The sequence below is a fragment of the Baudoinia panamericana genome, assembly GCF_000338955.1.
Source record: "Baudoinia panamericana UAMH 10762 unplaced genomic scaffold BAUCOscaffold_9, whole genome shotgun sequence".
Classification (NCBI taxonomy): Eukaryota; Fungi; Ascomycota; class Dothideomycetes; order Mycosphaerellales; family Teratosphaeriaceae; genus Baudoinia; species Baudoinia panamericana.
Genome location: NW_006911265.1, coordinates 352862 through 371370, shown reverse-complemented (window position 1 = coordinate 371370; position 18509 = coordinate 352862). Strand labels below are relative to the sequence as shown.

At 54.7% G+C, this 18509-nt stretch overlaps 11 protein-coding genes across 11 annotated transcripts; 6 read left to right on the top strand and 5 right to left on the bottom strand.

The window, feature by feature from the left end:
• Positions 1-433: 433 nt before the first annotated feature.
• On the top strand, positions 434-1291 carry BAUCODRAFT_56533 (uncharacterized protein; the record flags this gene model as incomplete). Its single annotated transcript, XM_007679954.1, has 2 exons — positions 434-828; positions 928-1291. Coding segments are annotated over 2 exons (759 nt in total), but the record flags the coding sequence as incomplete, so codon positions are not given.
• A 940-nt stretch (positions 1292-2231) lies between these two features.
• BAUCODRAFT_35701 (uncharacterized protein) lies at positions 2232-3352 on the top strand. Its single transcript, XM_007679830.1, has 3 exons — positions 2232-2788; positions 2848-2900; positions 2954-3352. The coding sequence occupies exons 1-3, from the start codon at positions 2383-2385 to the stop codon at positions 2993-2995; spliced, it is 501 nt and encodes a 166-aa protein (XP_007678020.1). The 5' UTR covers positions 2232-2382; the 3' UTR covers positions 2996-3352.
• A 1443-nt stretch (positions 3353-4795) lies between these two features.
• On the bottom strand, positions 4796-5907 carry BAUCODRAFT_124102 (uncharacterized protein; the record flags this gene model as incomplete). The annotated part of the gene is made up of 4 exons (XM_007680147.1): positions 4796-4803; positions 4906-5342; positions 5395-5690; positions 5749-5907. 4 exons carry the CDS (start codon positions 5905-5907, stop codon positions 4796-4798), a joined length of 900 nt encoding a protein of 299 aa, XP_007678337.1.
• Positions 5908-6307: 400 nt separating this feature from the next.
• On the top strand, positions 6308-8320 carry BAUCODRAFT_55727 (uncharacterized protein; the record flags this gene model as incomplete). Its single annotated transcript, XM_007679952.1, has 1 exon — positions 6308-8320. A coding segment is annotated over one exon (2013 nt), but the record flags the coding sequence as incomplete, so codon positions are not given.
• Positions 8321-9064: 744 nt separating this feature from the next.
• BAUCODRAFT_149628 (uncharacterized protein) lies at positions 9065-10221 on the bottom strand (the record flags this gene model as incomplete). Its single annotated transcript, XM_007680146.1, has 2 exons — positions 9065-9217; positions 9277-10221. 2 exons carry the CDS (start codon positions 10219-10221, stop codon positions 9065-9067), a joined length of 1098 nt encoding a protein of 365 aa, XP_007678336.1.
• A 1274-nt stretch (positions 10222-11495) lies between these two features.
• BAUCODRAFT_124100 (uncharacterized protein) lies at positions 11496-11804 on the top strand (the record flags this gene model as incomplete). The annotated part of the gene is made up of 1 exon (XM_007680145.1): positions 11496-11804. The coding sequence occupies one exon, from the start codon at positions 11496-11498 to the stop codon at positions 11802-11804; it is 309 nt and encodes a 102-aa protein (XP_007678335.1).
• Positions 11805-12308: 504 nt separating this feature from the next.
• On the top strand, positions 12309-13256 carry BAUCODRAFT_73491 (uncharacterized protein; the record flags this gene model as incomplete). Its single annotated transcript, XM_007679988.1, has 1 exon — positions 12309-13256. The coding sequence occupies one exon, from the start codon at positions 12309-12311 to the stop codon at positions 13254-13256; it is 948 nt and encodes a 315-aa protein (XP_007678178.1).
• Positions 13257-13341: 85 nt separating this feature from the next.
• Positions 13342-14135, bottom strand: BAUCODRAFT_549308 (uncharacterized protein). The gene has a single exon (XM_007680144.1). The coding sequence runs from the start codon at positions 13799-13801 to the stop codon at positions 13427-13429; it is 375 nt and encodes a 124-aa protein (XP_007678334.1). The 5' UTR covers positions 13802-14135; the 3' UTR covers positions 13342-13426.
• Positions 14106-15249, bottom strand: BAUCODRAFT_549288 (uncharacterized protein). Its single transcript, XM_007680143.1, has 2 exons — positions 14456-15249; positions 14106-14395 (listed from the first exon to the last, which is right to left on the bottom strand). The coding sequence occupies exon 1, from the start codon at positions 15067-15069 to the stop codon at positions 14470-14472; it is 600 nt and encodes a 199-aa protein (XP_007678333.1). The 5' UTR covers positions 15070-15249; the 3' UTR covers positions 14106-14395; positions 14456-14469.
• Positions 15250-15684: 435 nt separating this feature from the next.
• BAUCODRAFT_48025 (uncharacterized protein) lies at positions 15685-16109 on the bottom strand (the record flags this gene model as incomplete). The annotated part of the gene is made up of 2 exons (XM_007679936.1): positions 15685-15907; positions 15967-16109. Coding segments are annotated over 2 exons (366 nt in total), but the record flags the coding sequence as incomplete, so codon positions are not given.
• Positions 16110-16462: 353 nt separating this feature from the next.
• BAUCODRAFT_140794 (uncharacterized protein) lies at positions 16463-18351 on the top strand (the record flags this gene model as incomplete). Its single annotated transcript, XM_007680142.1, has 3 exons — positions 16463-16703; positions 16757-16973; positions 17051-18351. The coding sequence occupies exons 1-3, from the start codon at positions 16527-16529 to the stop codon at positions 18349-18351; spliced, it is 1695 nt and encodes a 564-aa protein (XP_007678332.1). The 5' UTR covers positions 16463-16526.
• Positions 18352-18509: the final 158 nt, after the last annotated feature.

The following is an 18509-nucleotide window of genomic DNA, read 5'->3' as shown; positions in this document are numbered from 1 at the left end:
CGAGCACGGTCTAGGCGAGCGGGCCAGAACGCTTGCACTCACTCCGCCACAAGATATCAAGGTTCACAAGTCGCGTGATTACGACCAAATCTACGGCCTCCGCTCGGTAAAGCGGAAGTCATCTGATTCCGAGGAGAAGAGGAGAGACACTCTGGTCTACGTCCCGGATGTTGGTCGATATTCATTCACATTCGAGGGCTCCCGCATGACGTTCGAGAAGCAGACGCTCAAGCGTGACGAGTACGACCAAAGCTCGTTCCACCGATACACCAAGGACGATGATACGATCATCATCTCCTGTTTCTCGCCGCCATGGTCAGGAGCTAGACCCATTCAGGCATTCCTTGATCATGTCAAAACAACGGCAGCAGCAGGCGAAGAGACCATGACGAAGATTTTCCGTCCCGCCGGCAGTATGCGTGATGGCAACTACTGGGATGAGGGCATGGCGAGACCTAGCCGCAAGCTCTCTGCCGTCACGCTCGATGCTCACATCAAAGACCCGCTAGTCAAAGATATTGAGAGCTATCTTGATCCACGCACTAAACGTTTCTACGTCCAGAACGGCATACCGTACAGGAAAGGCTATCTCTTGTATGGACCACCAGGTACTGGCAAGACGAGCTTTTCGACGGCACTGGCGGGAGAGTACGGGCTGAATGTCTACCTGCTGAGTCTCTCCGACTCCCAAATGACGGATCGCCGGCTAGAAGAGCTCTTCGAGCAACTACCTCCCAAGTGCGTCGTGTTGATGGAAGATATCGATAGCGCTGGAATCAAGCGCGAAGACATGCGTATAGAAGGAAAGTCAGAGAAAAGGAGAAGAAAGTCTCACCTTCCTCCGCCAATTATGGACCTTGTGGTTGCCGACTCTGACTCGGAGAATGGCGCAATGCTGCCGCCGCCGCCGCCATTTCCATTTGCTAGTTTCGCACCTGCGGGCGTCACTCTTAGTGGACTACTCAATGTTCTCGATGGCATCCACGCGGCTGAAGGTCGCATTGTACTGATGACATCCAACAATCCGAACAGTCTTGATAAAGCACTCATTCGACCAGGCCGCATTGATCGGAAAGTCCTGTTCGGCTACACATCACAAGAAGTAGCAGCAAAACTCTTTATGCGCATATTCACCAAATCGCCTGATCAGCTCCTAGGTGGCGAGAAGCCGTTCGAGAACGTGCCGCAACTGGCCACGGCTTTCGCGGAGCAGATTCCACCAGACGAAATCACTCCAGCGGCAGTACAAGGCCATCTCCTACAATACCGCGCGGATCCAGAAGCTGCTGTAGCGGCGACTGCGGAGATGGTAGCGCAGGAGATTGAGGAGAGAAGAAAGGGTCTGGTTGTTGCCGGTTTTGACGAAGACGCTGCACGTCACAGCAGGATAGACTCTGAGTCTGAGTCTGAGTCGGACTCGGTGTCACAGCCTGAGCCTGATACAAGACCTGCATCTCGTGGCAGAAGCAGAAAGGCGAGGCGCAAGAAGGCGGCCGCGAAGAAAGGGCACGCACACTCACGGCACAACGTAGCTATACCGCACAGTCACGATGGTTCGCAGTCAGCTTCGCGGGCTTCTGCGGTCAGAAACCAAGCGGACAAGGCAGCGCTGTACTCATCACCAGAACCAGGACCGTCGCTGTCACGGCCTGAGACGCCTGCATCAAGCGTTGGCAGCGTTCGAGCGAAGTCGAACAGCAACGGAAGGAAGTGCACTTAAACTTATGTTCATACTGGTACAAACAGAGCATCTGTGATTCGTCTCAGAGTCTGAAGGTACCGCGACACCGATCGGGAAACGAGCACTATGTCAATACAAGATGGCACAAAGGAGGGGTTCGAAGTGGCTCTACAGCGCTAGATATGAGCCGCTAAGCTATCGAGTGGAGCCTACGTGGCCTGGCAAAGGCTTGTCGTCATTACGGTGTTCTTTAGCGCGATATCCAACCTTGGCAGCCCTCGCATTAACCTCCACAACCCACTGCCACCTCATGCATGGCATTGCATGCTATGCAAGTTCCCACACGTAGACCTTACAATGCAGGGACAAGCCGCTGAGAGTAATGGTGATTGCGCAGGCACTGCCATTGTCAATGTGCTCTGCTCTCGGTCCACCCAAGCTTTCAGTATAAACCAGATTGTCCACATCACCGGCTACAGCGGCTTCAGTAATGAAGCCATTGGTTGTTCGCCAGTATCGACACGCGTGCAGCACCCCGCCGACGTCATGTGCGATTCTCAACCATGCTGCTTGCTGTGCGTTCCATGTTTTGTGTGTTCCAAGTTTCATCATTCTCCCGAGGGGCTTGCTCTCCTCGTTTTCGTCACCCTCTTATCTCATCTACTTCGTGACAACCAGCTTTTATCTCAATTTTCCCAAAGATGTCTAACTTTCTGAAAGAAGCCGAAGGTGCCCTTGAGGGCCGTTTAAACCAGGGCGGAATGGGCCAGCAAGGCGGCATGGGAAGCGGCATGTGTCAGCCAGGCGGTACGGGCGGCGGTTACGACAACCAGCAAAGTGGTATGGGCGGTGGCATGGGCGGTGGCTTCGACCAGTCCAACCAGCAAGGCGGTATGGGCGGTGGCTTCGACCAGTCCAACCAGCAGGCGGGAATGGGTGGTGATTACGGCCAGCAGAGCGGCTTCGACCAGCAGTCGGGAGGTATGGGCAGTATGGGCAGTCAGCAAGGCGACATGGGCCAACAAAGTGGCTCCACCGGCCAGCAGAAGAGCGGTGGCTTCATGTCCTCCATGGAGTCAGCGGGCAAGGATGGCATGCTGAACAATGGTGAGTCGTCGAAGTGGCGAGCTCTCGCTTCACAGTAGATTCTGATCTTCATGCCACAGAGATGAACCAGTTCCTTACCAAGGAAGGCGTCCCTCAAGGAGCCGATCAAACAGTAAGTATGTGAGTGCCTAGAGCGCCGTGCACGACTAACTTGCCTTGTTGTAGATTGACAAGTACGTCGACCAGGAAGCCAACAAGTTCATGTGAAACCAGCAGGCGTTGCGACGAAATGGACGTGAGCCCAGCGTCAACAAGCAATGTTCAATGACGAATGGGCTCGATAGACCGCCGGGTGCAGAGTTTCAACAGGGCGTCGAAGTCTACTAGATGGCTACGACGAAGCTTTTACGAACTTCGAGATCACGTCGTCATGCATAAACCTTGCCATGGCATCCCCCTTCAGCGTCACCATCACCTCCTACTCACTCCTCTCCTTGTCCACCGGGAAAAGCACGCATCCGAGACTAGGTAGCCTTCGTCGGACCGCTCTTCTCGATGCTGCCTTTGCAAGGCCTAAGCCGAGATGTGACGGAACCAGTGGGAGTATACTGTGGTCTTAGACAACAAGGGCACTCCTCGGGTAATTGGTCGCTTCGGCGTCCCCAACGTTGGTGAGCCTGTCACTGACGCTAGCATCTATTACAAGACGCATTCGCGTTACGTATCGGTCTAGGGACATGGCCGACATTTGACATGTCATAAGCTTTGTTTGGCTGAGTGATGCTTATGTGGGCTTTGGCGTATGAGGTGGTGTTTCCCACATAGTCGCTCGAAAGTCCAGCTTTTCGTGAATGCTCCCTTACATTCTGGGGTCCCCAAAGCCGTGGGCGCTGCCCTGCGTCCTCGTCACTAGCCTCTAGAGAGTGGAACAGTCATGTTGCTCAGACTACAGCCGCCTACAGAAGGGCGGTGACAACGTTAATGAGTAAGCCGTGAATGCATCCCCCGGTGAAGGTAATGGAAGCGGCTGTTGATTGTGTGCATAAGTGCTTCGATAGCAGCTGTGTCGGATGGGAGTATACGGCACATGCTCCGCGGCTGCTCATTGACATGCAAGTCAGTGGCCAGCTTTGCTGTGAGACCTCTGTCACGTGGAGGGACAAGCACCGTCATTGCGCTAAGCAGGTCGCATAGCCGCCTACGCATCTTGTTTTCAGCAATGCTGTTCGCAAGCGGGTAACTCTCCGACAGATCTCTTTGCGGCCGTTTGCGGACATGATGCGAACGATCTCCGCCAGGCCCAGTAGGCCAGGTACAACATGATGAAGAAACATTGCCACAACCAAGCCGCCTCCAATGAAGATAGGCTGTACAACAAAGGCGGGTATTGTACTAGGACACCCAGACAATGCCGGCAATGGTGTGGGAGTCGAGTTGAAGAAGACCTCGGGCCACATCGTTTCTCGAGATAAGCCAGAGCACGCCCACGAATTATACCTCAGTAAAACGCACTGCTTCGCCACGCGGAAGGGGCGCACGGAAGTGAGATTGACCTGGAGATTGGTAGGCAGATAAGTCAGCTGTATCTCTTGGCCTCCCCGCAGGTTTCGCTCACCGTGGTCTCAAGACAACGCTCCTGTTTGCAATTCCGTGGAGTAGCTAGTTGGGTGATAGTCGCCAAAATAGGCATGTGCGCTGCAGTCTATCGCACAGCGGCCTCGGATTCCGCAAATGCTTAGTCGCGCTCCATTCCGGCGTTACGACACCGAAAGCAGAGATAACAAGTAATGGAGTTGCTGCTTTGGAATATATCCGAAGCCGACCGACCTTAGATGTATTCCTGCTCGGAAAGGTCACAAATGGCTAGAGGCGCTCCATCTTGGCGAGTCTCTTGTGAAGTCGAGCAAACTCATGGTCCTTAGCTGTAACGTTTGCGTAGGGAAGCCCACGAACGACGTTTTCATGATCGCGCGCTCAAGCACCTATATCAACAGGTTGGGCTTCGGTTACCGGTACCCGTCGGCCTCGGCGCCGTAAGCGTGCAGTAGGTACTGGCTGAGCTGCTTGCTACCACCCTGAGACAGAGAGCCTTGCGTTAGCTGGATGTGATACTTGGCACCTTGTAGCACGCCACAACTGCAACGCGACCAAGCGCGATATTCGTGGGCAAAACTTACACTTCTCACACAGCACCCTCTCCGCCGCCATGCCCGGCTGCTTCCGCAATACGGCGACAAACTCGTCGGTCATCCTCGGCGGCCCACAGACGTAGACAACTGTCCCCTGGCGGTCATTCTCGGCTCCGTACAGGCTGTTTTGGTAGCCATCGAGCGCGTGAACAAGGTCCGCCTCGGTGATTCTGCGGCCAAACGTGCGATTGGGGAACTTGCCGTGCTCGACGAGTCCTTGATCCCCATTGCCTAAGCCTGTCAAGAAAAGACTTAGCGTGACGTTGGAGGGTTCTGCAACCGCCGCAACAAGATCCATAAGCCTTGGGAGAAATAGGATGCTCTGTTGGTCGAGATCGGGTTCTGCCTTTGTACCGTACAGAAAGTGGATCTCTCGTGGCCTCACAGCGGAGCGAACGAGGTGCGAAAAGATAGATATTAGAGGGCTGTCATGGTTAAACGAATAGGTTGAGCTGCGTTCAGATCAAGATAGCTTACTTGATACCGACTCCGCCTGCCACTAGAATGAGTCGATCAATCTTGGAGACACCGAGGTGAGGCGGGGGCCAGACGAAGCTCCCGCCTACTCTCACAACGAGATGCGTCCCGAGGATCTCATGCTCTGGTCGCGACAGGTATTGAGCCGGAGGGTTGGAGCTCTTCTGGACTGCCAACTCGAGGTAAGGTAGAGAGTGATTACTCGGCTTCGCATCCGATGGCGTAGACGTAATAGTGAAACCGCCAGCTCTCGGCAGGCCTGGAATGAACGTATCTAGCCATTGACCTGGTTGGAACTTTACTGGCTCCGCATCAGCGGTGATAAAGCTAAGGACTTCACCATGGCAGGCGGACTCTGATGGTATGACTCGGGTCCATAGCATTTAGTCTTAGCAATCGTACAGATGCATTGACCTGGCGGATATGCGCCAGTACGACCGGTTCGAGCCTGTTCTCCCGCGGCTCGGCTGCCGTTCGATCTTCGTGCGGGAGAGACGAGCGCACGGTTGCCATGCCTCTTGACAAGCGTAATTGCGAGGACGAAGCGCGGTATGAGATAAAGGCACGTCGAACTGGACTGCGAAGAATGGTCATGGCTTATATGAGAGAATGTAACGCGCAAGAACACCGGAAGCATTGACGTCGTCTCTGGCACCAATAAAGAACCGGCGGTGGCTGCAATCTCACGGCCCGAGGCGCAATCGGTTCGCAGGAATGACGCCGCGCCTTTGTCACAAGTCGACGTCAAAGCTGTGCAGAGTTGAGGTATGGCATCAGTCTCCACCGCACCGATACATATAGTACCCCAAAGCGACGATGCGATACTTCAGACTCCGCGATCGCCTCTATCCGCACCTGTAACACCGGATCTAGCCTGAGAATCCGGCAGCCTTCCAAGATGGCTAGCAAACCTGTGGACTCGAGCGAGGCGTGGGACTTCCACAACTTACCGGACTGGGACGATGATCTGTACGATGAGGATGACATGCTCGCATTCGCTTCTGCTTTGGCTGCTCCAGAACCTTCGCCTTCAGAAGAGGATCTTCGTAACCCTCAGCATAAGCCGGGTATGGAGTTCATCACAGCTCTCAACGACTGGCGACCGATACGCCAGAGAGTGCGAAGTAGCAACCCTTCCAAGCCCAGCCATGCCAGCAGCAAAGCCAAGCGACGAAAAAAGCCACGACGAGGCAAAGACGAGACTCGAGAGGGGTGGACATACTCGGTTCTCAAATATCCGTTCTTGCTTACAGTTTTCGTGTGGATTGCTTGTCTTGGAGCATCGTACTTCGCTACGAGGCTCTACATCTACGTTTACGAGCAATGGTTCGCGTGGCGAGGGAAGAAAGCCCGACTTCGAAAGCGTCTGCGAGAGCAGACTACGTACGAGGATTGGGTGAAGGCTGCCAAGGAACTTGATACGTACCTTGGCAGTGACAAGTGGAAGGCCGAGGACGAGTACGCATACTACGACGACAGGACGATCAGTAGAGTGCTGAGGCAGATGAGAGATCTTCGCGAACAGGCTGAGGAGCAAGATGGGCGACCAACAGCCAAAGGGATGGAGGGACACAGACCGATCGATGACCTAAGTGGACTGTTGGAAGCTTGCGTGAAGAATAACTTCGCTGGTTTTGAAAACCCTAGACTATACTCTGAGACTTATTACGGCACGAAAGATCTTGTGCAGGACTACGTGGACGAAGTCTCAGCCACATTAAAGTTCCTGCTTTCAGCCAGACAGCTTACGCAAGAGAACAAGCGCAACCTCTTCCAGCATCTGAGCACCAACTTTGGCCGCACAGCTTTGTGTCTGAGTGGGGGCGCAACTTTCGCGTACTACCATTTCGGAATAGCCAAAGCGCTCCTTGAAGCGGACCAACTGCCAACAATCATCACGGGTACCTCTGGCGGCGCGCTCGTTGCAGCCCTTTTGACCACTCGCACAGATGACGAACTACGCAAACTGCTCATTCCAGCCCTGGCCTACCGGATCAGAGCTTGTAGCGAGCCAATGCGCGTATGGGTACCACGCTACTGGCGGACCGGCGCTCGTTTCGACAACGTAGACTGGGCGAAACGATGCTCCTGGTTCTGCAATGGCTCTCTCACCTTCCTGGAAGCGTATCAACGCACTGGCCGAATACTAAACGTCAGCTGTGTTCCATCTGACCCGCATAGCCCAAGCATTCTTGCTAATTATCTTACCGCACCGGACTGTGTGATCTGGTCTGCAGTTTTGGCCTCGGCAGCCGTACCAGGGATCCTTAACCCTGTGATTTTGATGCGAAAGAACCGTGCAGGCAAGCTCGAGCCTTACAGTTTCGGCCACAAGTGGAAAGATGGCAGCTTGCGAACAGACATACCACTCAAGAGCCTCAACTTGCACTTCAATGTTAACTTTTCCATTGTCTCGCAAGTGAACCCGCATATCAGCTTGTTCTTCTTCTCTTCTCGCGGCACTGTTGGACGACCGGTGACTCACCGTCGTGGCCGCGGCTGGCGAGGTGGCTTCCTCGGCTCAGCAATCGAGCAGTATCTCAAGCTTGACCTGAACAAGTGGCTGAAAGTTCTGCGGCATCTGGAGTTACTGCCACGTCCGTTAGGTCAGGACTGGTCTGAAGTCTACCTTCAGCGCTTCAGCGGCACCGTCACCATATGGCCGAGAACCAAATTATCTGACTTTTGGTACATCCTCTCCGATCCAACAATGGAACGCTTGGCGCGCATGCTTCACTACGGTCAGCTTGCGGCCTGGCCGAAGCTCAAGTTCATCAGCAACCGCATGGCTATCGAGAAAGTTATTGAGACTGCTCGCGAGGAACTGCGGCCTCCAACGCAACCTCTTCCAACGCCCTTGCCGAATGACCGTAGCTTAAGGAATGTGCTGAGTGAAGAAGACCTGCAGACTCTGCTTGATCGCGCGAAAGAAACGCATGCGGCCGTGGAAATACCTAATGAGATGTTTACGCCCAGGAATGAGCGGCCGCAACCTGCCTTCCACCGAGAGAACAGTCCGAGTCTGGGCAAGCGCTTCACGGGCTGGCTAGGCTCACTGCAAGTACCTTCGTCGCCACGAGCGAGCGCAGAAACTGTACGTCCGGCTTCACGTGACCCCGCACTCGATCGTCGGCGAGGCAGCGTCATTGAGGAGCTCAAGCGCCAGTCGGGCGTCTTCTGGGATGATCCTTATGTGGACATGGAGACGGCGAGTGAGACCGAGCACGAGGATGGAGCAACGGACGATGAGCATTCGCTGCTGCCGGAAGATGACGTTGCTCCGTATGAGGCGTACAATGGCAATGGTACCGTCATTCGAAGGAAGCCCCAAGGTGGGAGTAGGCCAATGATATTTGTGGCAGATCATGAGGAGCATGGGGAGAATGGTGAGAAGATGGAGTGAAGTATGATTGTTTGGCCGGCCGGTCTTGGAGCGTTCAAGCGAGCGACGTGATCGCGTATGATTGCTCTTTATTTTGGTGTACTGCTGCTATCCAACCTAGGGATGGCGAGTAAGTCCACCTTGTCGTGCACTGCAATGCGATGCGCCATAGAATGCACGCTCAAGTATCAGACTGCGCTCACTTTGCCGAGATGCGACCTCGCTCGATTGGAACCATGCTCAAAATTATTTGCCGCCTCTCAGGCCTCTCTACGTAAGTGAACCCGATCAAACCTCCTTCCACTTCTTGGCACATGCCGCGCCCGCGAACGGATACGAACCACCATGACGCTGAACATGACGGGCAATGCTCTGCCACGGCAGCTTAACCGAACGTGCAGCAGGCGTGTAGTAAGCGACCGCCCGGCGAAGGAGCTGGACCTAAATCATCTGTCAGTACCGGGATAACAGCAGCTGACATGTCGTGCACTGGAACGTACGTCGTTCGCTGTCCATTGAGGTTGACGAATTCTTTCAGCCTTCGGCTTGGTCATATTCCGATAAATGCCGCGGATGGTTGACTCCGCACAGCGAAGATTGAGCCGTTTCCTGATGTCCTTGTATGAGAGGCCTTCGGAACGGAGCTGGACGATCATCCGGTTACGCCACTTAACATTGACGCTATCCGAAGTGCTGGCAGTGCGCGTCGGTAGTGGCGAAGTCGCAGACTCCGAGCTGCTGTACTCTTCTGATGACTTCTGAAGACTGTCAATGGTATCTGCTGAAACATTCCGGACAGCCTGCGGTGCCACGTAGACCGGTGCTGCCTGTCTGGAGCATTGGACAACGTCCTGTGGATTGACCTGCATTATTTGCTGTTGAGCAACTGGCTGCGCTGGCCAAGCAAGACCGCGGAAGCTGCTATACCGCACCCCGCTGAAGCTGTCTACAGCAGGCGTACCGTAGTCCGGTGTGCGGAAGATGATGGGTATTGCGGCTGAAGCAAGCGCCATTGGTGCCGGCTTGAAGTCGACACAATGCTGGTCAGCAGTAGGTTCTAAGTACATGCTGTTGGCTGGCCGGCTGTCGCCGTGGAATTGAGCAAAAGAGCCCATCGTATCCGCGCCGGGAGTTGCTGGGTGGTCGTTGCGGGTCTCGACAGAGGCTGGTGACGTTGCATCGTAGTCGATAGATGCGCGCGCCCAGTCGTCGTAACTGACCGCAGAGTAGGCTCGAGCGTCGACATAGCGATCTATAACGCCAGGTACGGGAATCTGCACGTCATTCGCAGCAAGCGATGTCTGTGCTTGGGCAATTGGGACGGCTGCTGGCGAGCTCACCGGCGGATACAGTGGGCGGAAAGCGCCATACAAGGCGCCTTGTTCGATATCGTGATGGTACATTTCATCAGCAAAATAACTGTGCTGGGGTGCCCCATCGGCCATGATATGCCGATGCGGAAATAATGGTCGTGGAAAGAGTGCTTGTGGAGGGTGTTGATATGTCTGTGGCGGCGGAGGGAGTGGGACGAGAGTATGGGTGAAGTTGCGACGATCCATCGCGCTTTCTCTCACCGCCGTAACGCAAGGCTGATGCTGTTGTAGGGTGCAATAGGTTGATGCTGGATGGCGGATGCTGTAGGAGCTCCGCACGTGAACCTCGCCAATGCGCAGATAAGTTCTGCAAGCACGGAATAGTGCAGCTGTTCGCGGCGTGAAGTTGCAGGGGCGGTGAACTGTACGTGAGCTCTCCTGCGTAGGCAATAGTCTTGGCGTCGAGATACGTGAAGTCTTTGTGTAACCGGTGAGCGCTCCCCACCTAGGAGGGCCTAACGTTTGTACCGCAGCTGTGAAGCGGACGAGTCGGTGTCAGCGTACAAGCATTCGACGAGCTGCAAGATATCCGCCTAGGCTTGAGGAGGACGTACATATCTGCAATCCATTTGGTCACCAGAGATGACTTCCGGACTTGTCCAGTGCAGCGACAGGGATAGTCCACCGCCCGCACTCAGTAGCCCGCGTGTTACTTGCGTCAGAGGAGGAAAAGTCAAGAAATTGCAGCCGCCAGATAAGACGCAGAAAGCCCTGTAACCCACTGCAACTGCGAAAAGAAGCGAAGCAAAATGAACCGACCGCCAAAGCACTTGATCCTCACCAGACTCGAACAGTTCACAAGGCAAAGATAAGACAGCAGCGCTCTTTGTAGGTCATGTGTTCAGCCTCCACCCCCTTGATGCATACAACAAAGAGTCTTCCAGGTGTCGTTTGGTCGTGCGGGTAGAGAGACGGGGAAGCTGCGAACATCTCCGCTGACCCGTCCGGCAAGACATTCCGACCTCAGGCAATGAAGCGGCTAGGTCGAAGAGAAGTGCAGGAACGAGTTCCGCGCGGCAAGCAGACAAGATCATACCGGGCCGACGGTGCTGCTAGTGCACGAGCAGCTGGCAAGATAGGTCGCGAAGGCAAGCGTCTCCTGGCAACGTAGCGGCATCCCGTGAGCGATCAACTCACCCCTGGATTCTGACACGGGTTCACGCACAAGCGTCACCTGTCAACAACGGTGGGCTAATGCGAGCGGCCGCAGCTCTCTGTCGGATTGCAGCGTTCACAGAGCAATATTGCAGCGTTTGGCATTTCATGAGGAAGAACCAGAATCGAGATACAGCCTCTGGTATTTTGGTAGGCGTGGCCTCTGCGCTTTAAGTTCAGTATGTTACAAGATGTCCGCAGCGAAGGCTTTGCGACCGAATAGAGAGGCATTAGGGTTGTTCAGGCAGCATGGAGACCCGCAGTCTACTACGCCGGAGCCACGGCCGCGGCAACAAGCATTTGAACGAGCGTCTGCCGGGCTTCTGTTGTCTGGAATTGCCTTGCGAGCAGCGAAGACTTCGTTGTTCATGGGAGAAGGCAACGCTGCCGTATGTCCTGAAGGCCAAACGCCGGCTGGTCGTCTACACTATCCACTGCGCAAAGCAAGGACCGAAGGCGGTCTCGGCGGCAGTCAGATGAGACGTCTTACTCCTGAGTGATGCCTGTGCTATCGGGCCGATGCAGGTGTCCGGTACCCTGGTGCATGTGAGCCGAATCTGGTCCAGCAGGGGCAGGGCACAAAACCATGATGAGCTACCCACGCCGGAAAGCCTGGAGTGATTAGACCACATAATGCACGGAGATGACTCCATAATCCTGGGCTACTGTATCCTTAAAAAGTTATCATTTCTAAGTTGTCCGGCGCGCTTGCCTTTCAGATTTAAGGGCGTCAAACGGGTACGAAAATGCTGTACCCTCGCTCGACGGTGGTAGCGTGTCAGAGAAGCTGTTTGACCATCCTATTCAGTATGTGGCAGTGCGTATTGCAGGAAAGGAAAAGGAGCGAAGTGAGGTCTGAAGAGTCGGGCAACCCAAATGAACACTTGACTCCTCAGGCATTCAACGGTCCAAACTACACATTCATCGTGGCCGCCCTGAATGCTTGCCTTCTACAATGCTCGCTCTCTGTCTTTGCACTATCTATTATCGCGACGACTGTAGAAATGGAGGCTGTTGCCACTGAAGAAGGCTGGCTTACGACTCCAGACAACGCTAAGTTATACACAAAACACTGGCGATCCAACACTGCGCAACCTAGAGCACGATTAGTCTTCATCCATGGCTTCTCGGACCATTGCAACTTCTATGGTATCCTGTTCCCTTCACTAGCTTGCCAAGGCGTCATAGTGCACTCTTTTGATCAGCGTGGATGGGGACGCAGCGTCCACGACCCTGCGCAGAAGGGTCGCTCAGGCCCGACCAAGCAGGTTCTCGAAGACATTACTACGTTTATCAACAGTCTGCCCACGGCTGACGCTAGCGTGCCGTTGTTCCTTATGGGACACAGCATGGGCGGTGCTGAAGTGCTGCACTATGCTGCTGCAGGACCGAGGGATATAGTCAGCAGCATTCGAGGCTTCTTGGTTGAGAGTCCCTTTATTGCATTGTCCCCTGCTGCCAGACCCTGGACAGGTACCGTAGTTCTTGGACGTATGGCCGCCCGAGTCCTCCCGCACCAGCAGATGGTGCAGAAGCTTGATGCCAAGAAGACATGCCGTGACCCGGATGTGTGCAAGCAGTTCGATAACGACCCCTTGTGTCACGATACTGGCACTCTGGAAGGCCTAGCGGGTATGCTTGATCGTGCTCTTGCGTTGGAAGAAGGGAACGTCACGCTTACGGAAGGTTTGGGGGATGGTGGCAAGACGAGACTCTGGCTCGGTCACGGAAGCGGCGATGCAATCTGCGACTTTAACGCATCTCGAAAGTGGTTCGAGAGCGTGGCGATCGAAGACAAGGAGATGCGGGTCTATGAAGGATGGTACCATAAGCTGCATGCGGAGCCAGGCGAAGACAAGGTCAGGTTCGCAAACGACGTTGCCAAATGGATTCTGGATCACAGTGAGCCATCCAGAGGGGCCGACGGAGCTGACCAGAGGGCGAAGTTGTAGTCATTTAAGCACTTCACTTTCGATGGCAGCCTCACTAGACTGCCGTCAACCCGCTGCAGCTCCACGCTGCTCAGAAGCTGCCATCCTCCCAAAGCCCATCTATCACTGGAGGCTTAGTGACGGAAATCTCAGCTCGATCTGCACGCCGTCGAAGCCGTTTGCTGACCGCTTTAGGGAAAGTATCTTTGGCAGTGGTAACTGACAGTGAGAGTTAGCGTAAGACGCAGCCAGAACGACATATCATCTTTTACCCAGTATACAGTTCCAGTCACCGACGCCTTGGCACAAACGATATAGAGCTTCGTCTTTGGGTACTGGCCACACATTTCGACCTTGAGCTCCCCCTTCAAGGTGTCAAAGCGCTCGTGACAACCCTGCATGAGCCCAACGACCTCTCTGACAGCCTGCGGAAGCGCGAGAGCTTTGTCGCGAGCAAGCATTAGTGTGATATTCTCTGCTTGTGCAGTTTCTGCCTCCTTCTGCAGAGAATGCAGCTCGTTTGTTGACGAATCAAGCTCGGCCGTAAGACGGAGAACCTCTTTCATTGCGCTGAAATTGTACGCTTCACTCGGCACCTTGGCTTACCGTGCTCCCATATGAAGAGCCAGTACCTGAATTTGCTGAGCAAGAAGCGGGGAAATTGCGGGCACCGTGTCGCTTCGCAGAGCGGTAGACTTGGGTGCTGTCGCCCGAATAGAGGGTGATGCGATGTTTATATTGCTTGTTGAAAGTGGACTGGACATCTATCATGGTGGTTAGGGTGCAGAGTAGGAGACTTAGGTAGGGTTTGAGGTCCTAGGTTGCCCATTCCTTAGCCCAGAACGAGGTTCGCGGAAGGTGGCGTCGAGCACCTGCTGCTAGATCTTCTTAAGCACCTCGCCTAGAAGAGTTTCGGGAACGGAGGGCCTCGGGCAGTCCACGGTGCCTACGAGACAGTCGAGGCGAACAGTGGCAGGTCTGTGCTGGGTTGGAGGTGTGGAAAGCGTTGAGCTCAGATTGTGAATTCGCTTGGGATGTGCTTGAGAGGTGAACCGTTGTCGGCACGACAGAGGCGTCACCAGGGTTCTTCGGACTCTTTGACTCAAATGATACAACGACCATGCTCAGTCCTACCTCTCTTCGGCTACCGACTAAGCAATCTAGTGCAGACGCTGGGGTCAGCCTACATCCCACATGCTGCCGTCTCCATCTTATGGTACCTGACTTGGCAAGATCACGGCAGCCGCATTGTCGCTCGGTGCAAATCCCCAACAAGACCACCCAAAGCCAAGACACTCTCTTCCCGGCCGTCTTCGCTTCTCACGTGATGTTCGCCTACGAATCCTTTCATCTCACACTCGCATAATACCACTATGTGGAGTTCGCCGGCTTCCGTCCTGTAGATGCGGACATGGCCGCCTTTGGCCTCAACTCGTGACTGTCGGTTGCCAGGATATGGCCCGAGCGCAGCTCGGTTGAACACGGAAAGTGAGAGGTACGCAGTTTCGAGCTCGCTGTAGGATCTTCCAAAGTATTTGGCGAGAAAGAAATCGGTTGGACGCCGCTCTAGCTTACGCTCGTTCAATTTGGCGGTCGAACCACGGAGCTTGAAGTGGAAGACGTCCGCGCCCTTACGTTCGGCAAAGCTGCGCAGTAGGTGCGCGAAGTCGAAGTAGAGTGTAATTGTTGGCCGGAATGTCCCTTCGAACAGCGAAATGACTTCCGGAGATGGTACGGTTGCTAAGTAGCAGTGTAAGATATGGCTTGAATTCGTATGATGGCCATGAGGTGGTCCATATTGAAGGCTCCCCGTGGAAGATGTCGTTGAGCACATCGTGGTAGATCTTGTTGCGCATCTCGGCGGGAAGCTTCTCGAATGGGAACACGTTCGTCAACGCCGCCATGGCTACAGAGTGTGTTGGCTATAGCCTTGTGTGAGATCGTAGGAGTACTGAAAAGCTTGTCTGTGACGAGGAAATCAGATGGCCGCGGGATCAGATGTCTGCCACTTGTGCCGAGCGTGATGCATCACGTCTATGTGCCTGAGCAGAGAGTAGGAGTAATTGTAGTGCAGATGGATCCAAAGTGATGTCTCGCTTGCTTCTCTCTGCTGGCTAATCAGCAGGCGCGACCAGCCGAGTGAAATCCGCGCAAATCGCCACCAACGTGAAGAGACTGTACAGCGTGTACAAACTTATCTTCTCCCATCCCACAATAGCCTCACTGCCTCCATGATCGGTCTTTCTCTTCTCTCACTCTCTTCCAATGCGCTCCGGATGATGCCCCAACTACCCTTCTTACTCTGGCCAGCTTGTGCCGTAGCACCAGGCTCCAACGCTGCCCTCTCATCTGCTTCCGACGGCACCCTCTGCATGGCTAGTCTCTCCGCTGCCAGCTTCTCAGCTACTCTCGCCTCAATCATCCTATCTCTGGTCTTCCTCAACTCAACCTCCTCTTCCTCGCGTGCTTCCAACTCCCTCAGCCACGCTTCGTGCTTCTCCTTCTTCCGCTTGTCCTCTACTAACGTATCATATTCCGCTCGCTTCTTGCGATCGGTCTCCCAGTACGCAGAACCGCCAACTACAGCGAGAATAGTAAGACCCTGAGCGTAAATACGTCGCCGGAACATGCGGTTCGTTCGGTGCTTGTCGCCGCGACGGATCGATCTCGTACTGTCACACATCGCGATGGGTTAGTCTGGACTGGCACAGGATGGTAGCATATTCCTTACGCTTCAAGGAGCGCCCAACATGTCAACGCGCAGCCGAGAGGGACGAGTGGCTCCTCAAACACTCTGCGCTGAAGCTTTTGCATACGTGACTCCTCATAGAAGTCGGCTTCTTCGTCGAACGACGATGGAGGCGGAGCCGTGTTGACGTTGCCGGGAACCGACATGGCTGTATGCGAAGACTGAAGGTCGTGTGCTCAGTGGATGAGACTCGGTTGAAGTGTTGATCGTAGGAGCGGTATTTCACAGGCTGCCGACTTGTTATACCCGCACGTCAATTGACTGCGCTCACAAGATGGATTGTATAACACAGTCGCAACATGGACATGCAACGGCGTTTAGCTGATCGATGAAGAACATCAGCTCAGTATCTGTTCCGTCTCAACTCCGCACTTGATGATGCGCATGCGGTCAGTCGGCCCGCATAGGCGTCCGCCTTGTCCGCATGCAGGGATCTACGGTGCATAGACCGCACATTGAATAAACACAGCATGCGCCAACGATCTCGCACCGTCGGTGAAATGGCTGTTCATGTACAATAGATTGATTGTCAGGCGAACAAGATGACAGACGTGGTCGCCAACGGCACACGGACGCCGGAGACGCCAAAGCCTTCACACAGCAGTCTCGCATTGACCGAGTATACCGCCAACCCGTCGCCTCCTTCGGCAACACCTCGAGACAAGGTTGTTGACGCCGGCGTACCAGAGGACTTCCTTTTACCTACGGGCTACCCAGACGTATTCGTTATCTTACCCGTGCTTCCCAGTTTGTGGTGCTAATTAGGCTTCAGTATCTCCGTCTGATCTTGACCGCCAAGGTGTACGACGTGGTCGAGACGACACCCCTGACCCATGCTGTTAACCTCAGTAATCGCCTTGAATGCAATGTACTCCTCAAGCGAGAGGATCTCCAACCGGTCTTCTCCTTCAAGCTTAGGGGCGCCTACAACAAGATGGCCCACTTAAGCGAAGCCCAGCGCTGGAAGGGCGTTATTGCAAGCTCGGCAGGTACGAAACCCTTCCACTGCAAGCCTGAATTCGATCCTCGTCATGCTGAATCAAGCATAGGCTGAGCATGTAGCCAGGCAATCACGCTCAAGGCGTCGCCTACTCTGCCCGCAAGCTTCGCATCCCCGCCACCATCACCATGCCTCTCGGCACACCAGCCATCAAGCATACCGCCGTCGCTCGTATGGGCGGTAACGTTGTGCTACACGGCGCTGACTTTGATGCGGCAAAGGCTGAGTGTGCACGACTCGCGCAGATCCATGGCCTGACGAACATTCCGCCGTTCGACGACCCTTACGTGATCGCCGGTCAGGGCACGATTGGAGCCGAGATCCTCCGCCAAGCTGATCTCAGCCGACTCGAAGCCATCTTCTGCTGCGTGGGTGGCGGTGGGTTGATTGCCGGGACGGGTGTCTACGTGAAACGCATCGCTCCTCACGTCAAGATCATTGGTGTCGAGACATACGATGCTAATGCTCTAGTCCAGTCACTAAAGCTTGGCCGCCGTGTCACGCTGAAAGAAGTAGGACTGTTTGCGGACGGTGCTGCGGTCAAGGTTGTAGGCGAAGAAACCTTCCGTATCTGCCAAGAAGTCGTCGACGACGTGATCCAAGTCGACACCGACGACATCTGCGCCGCCATCAAAGACGTCTTTGAAGACACACGCTCGATTCTGGAACCGGCCGGGGCACTCTCACTAGCCGGACTGAAGAAGTACATCGAAGCGCATCCCTCACCCGACCCAAGGCGACAGGTCGTCGCGGTCGCAAGCGGCGCAAACATGAACTTCGACCGCCTCCGCTTCGTCGCAGAGCGTGCAGCCATAGGCGAAAAGAAAGAGGCGCTACTCGCCGTTTCCATCCCGGAACGACCTGGCTCCTTCGCCAAGCTCGTCGCAGCCGTAAACCCAATGGCGGTGACAGAGTTCAGCTACCGCTACTCCTCACCCGCTCATGCCGACGTCCTGATAGGTATCCAGCTTACTGCATCAGCCCGGGACCGTGGTCTCAGATCTCTAATCTCCCGACTCGAAGCGGACGGAATGCGCGCTAGTGATCTAAGCGGCGACGAACTCGCCAAATCGCATATCCGATATCTTGTCGGTGGGCGCTCGAATGCGGAGAACGAGCGTCTGTTCAGCTTTGAGTTCCCGGAGCGGCAGGGCGCACTTTATAAGTTTCTTACTACTCTGCAGCCCGGCTTCAACATCTCGCTGTTCCATTATCGTAACTATGGCGGAGATCTGGGCAAGGTGCTAGTGGCGATTCAATGTCCGCCCGGCGCGGAAGCTGAGTTGGAGAAGTTCCTCAGGGATATTGGGTATGGGTATCGGGAAGAGACTGCGAGTGAGAGCTACAGGCTGTTTATGCGATACTGACCAAACTCATTTCATCCGGTTGCTGGAGCAAGAATGAAACGATGTAGATAGAGACCACTCCTAGCTGCCGCATAACGCGGACCACGCTCACGGAACAACGTATGACTCCAGAGTAGCACGATCGGAAACTGGGACTACTCGTTGAAGCCTGTGGTGCT

Excerpts from the sequence above, each read along its gene's own strand:
- BAUCODRAFT_35701 (XM_007679830.1), top strand. The coding sequence starts at position 2,383 with ATGTCTAACTTTCTGAAAGAAGCCGAAGGTGCCCTTGAGGGCCGTTTA. Across the intron at positions 2,789-2,847 it reads GGATGGCATGCTGAACAATG|AGATGAACCAGTTCCTTACC; the intron begins GTGAGTCGTCGA and ends TTCATGCCACAG. Across the intron at positions 2,901-2,953 it reads CTCAAGGAGCCGATCAAACA|ATTGACAAGTACGTCGACCA; the intron begins GTAAGTATGTGA and ends GCCTTGTTGTAG.
- BAUCODRAFT_549308 (XM_007680144.1), bottom strand. The coding sequence starts at position 13,801 with ATGAAAGAGGTTCTCCGTCTTACGGCCGAGCTTGATTCGTCAACAAAC.
- BAUCODRAFT_549288 (XM_007680143.1), bottom strand. The coding sequence starts at position 15,069 with ATGTGCTCAACGACATCTTCCACGGGGAGCCTTCAATATGGACCACCT.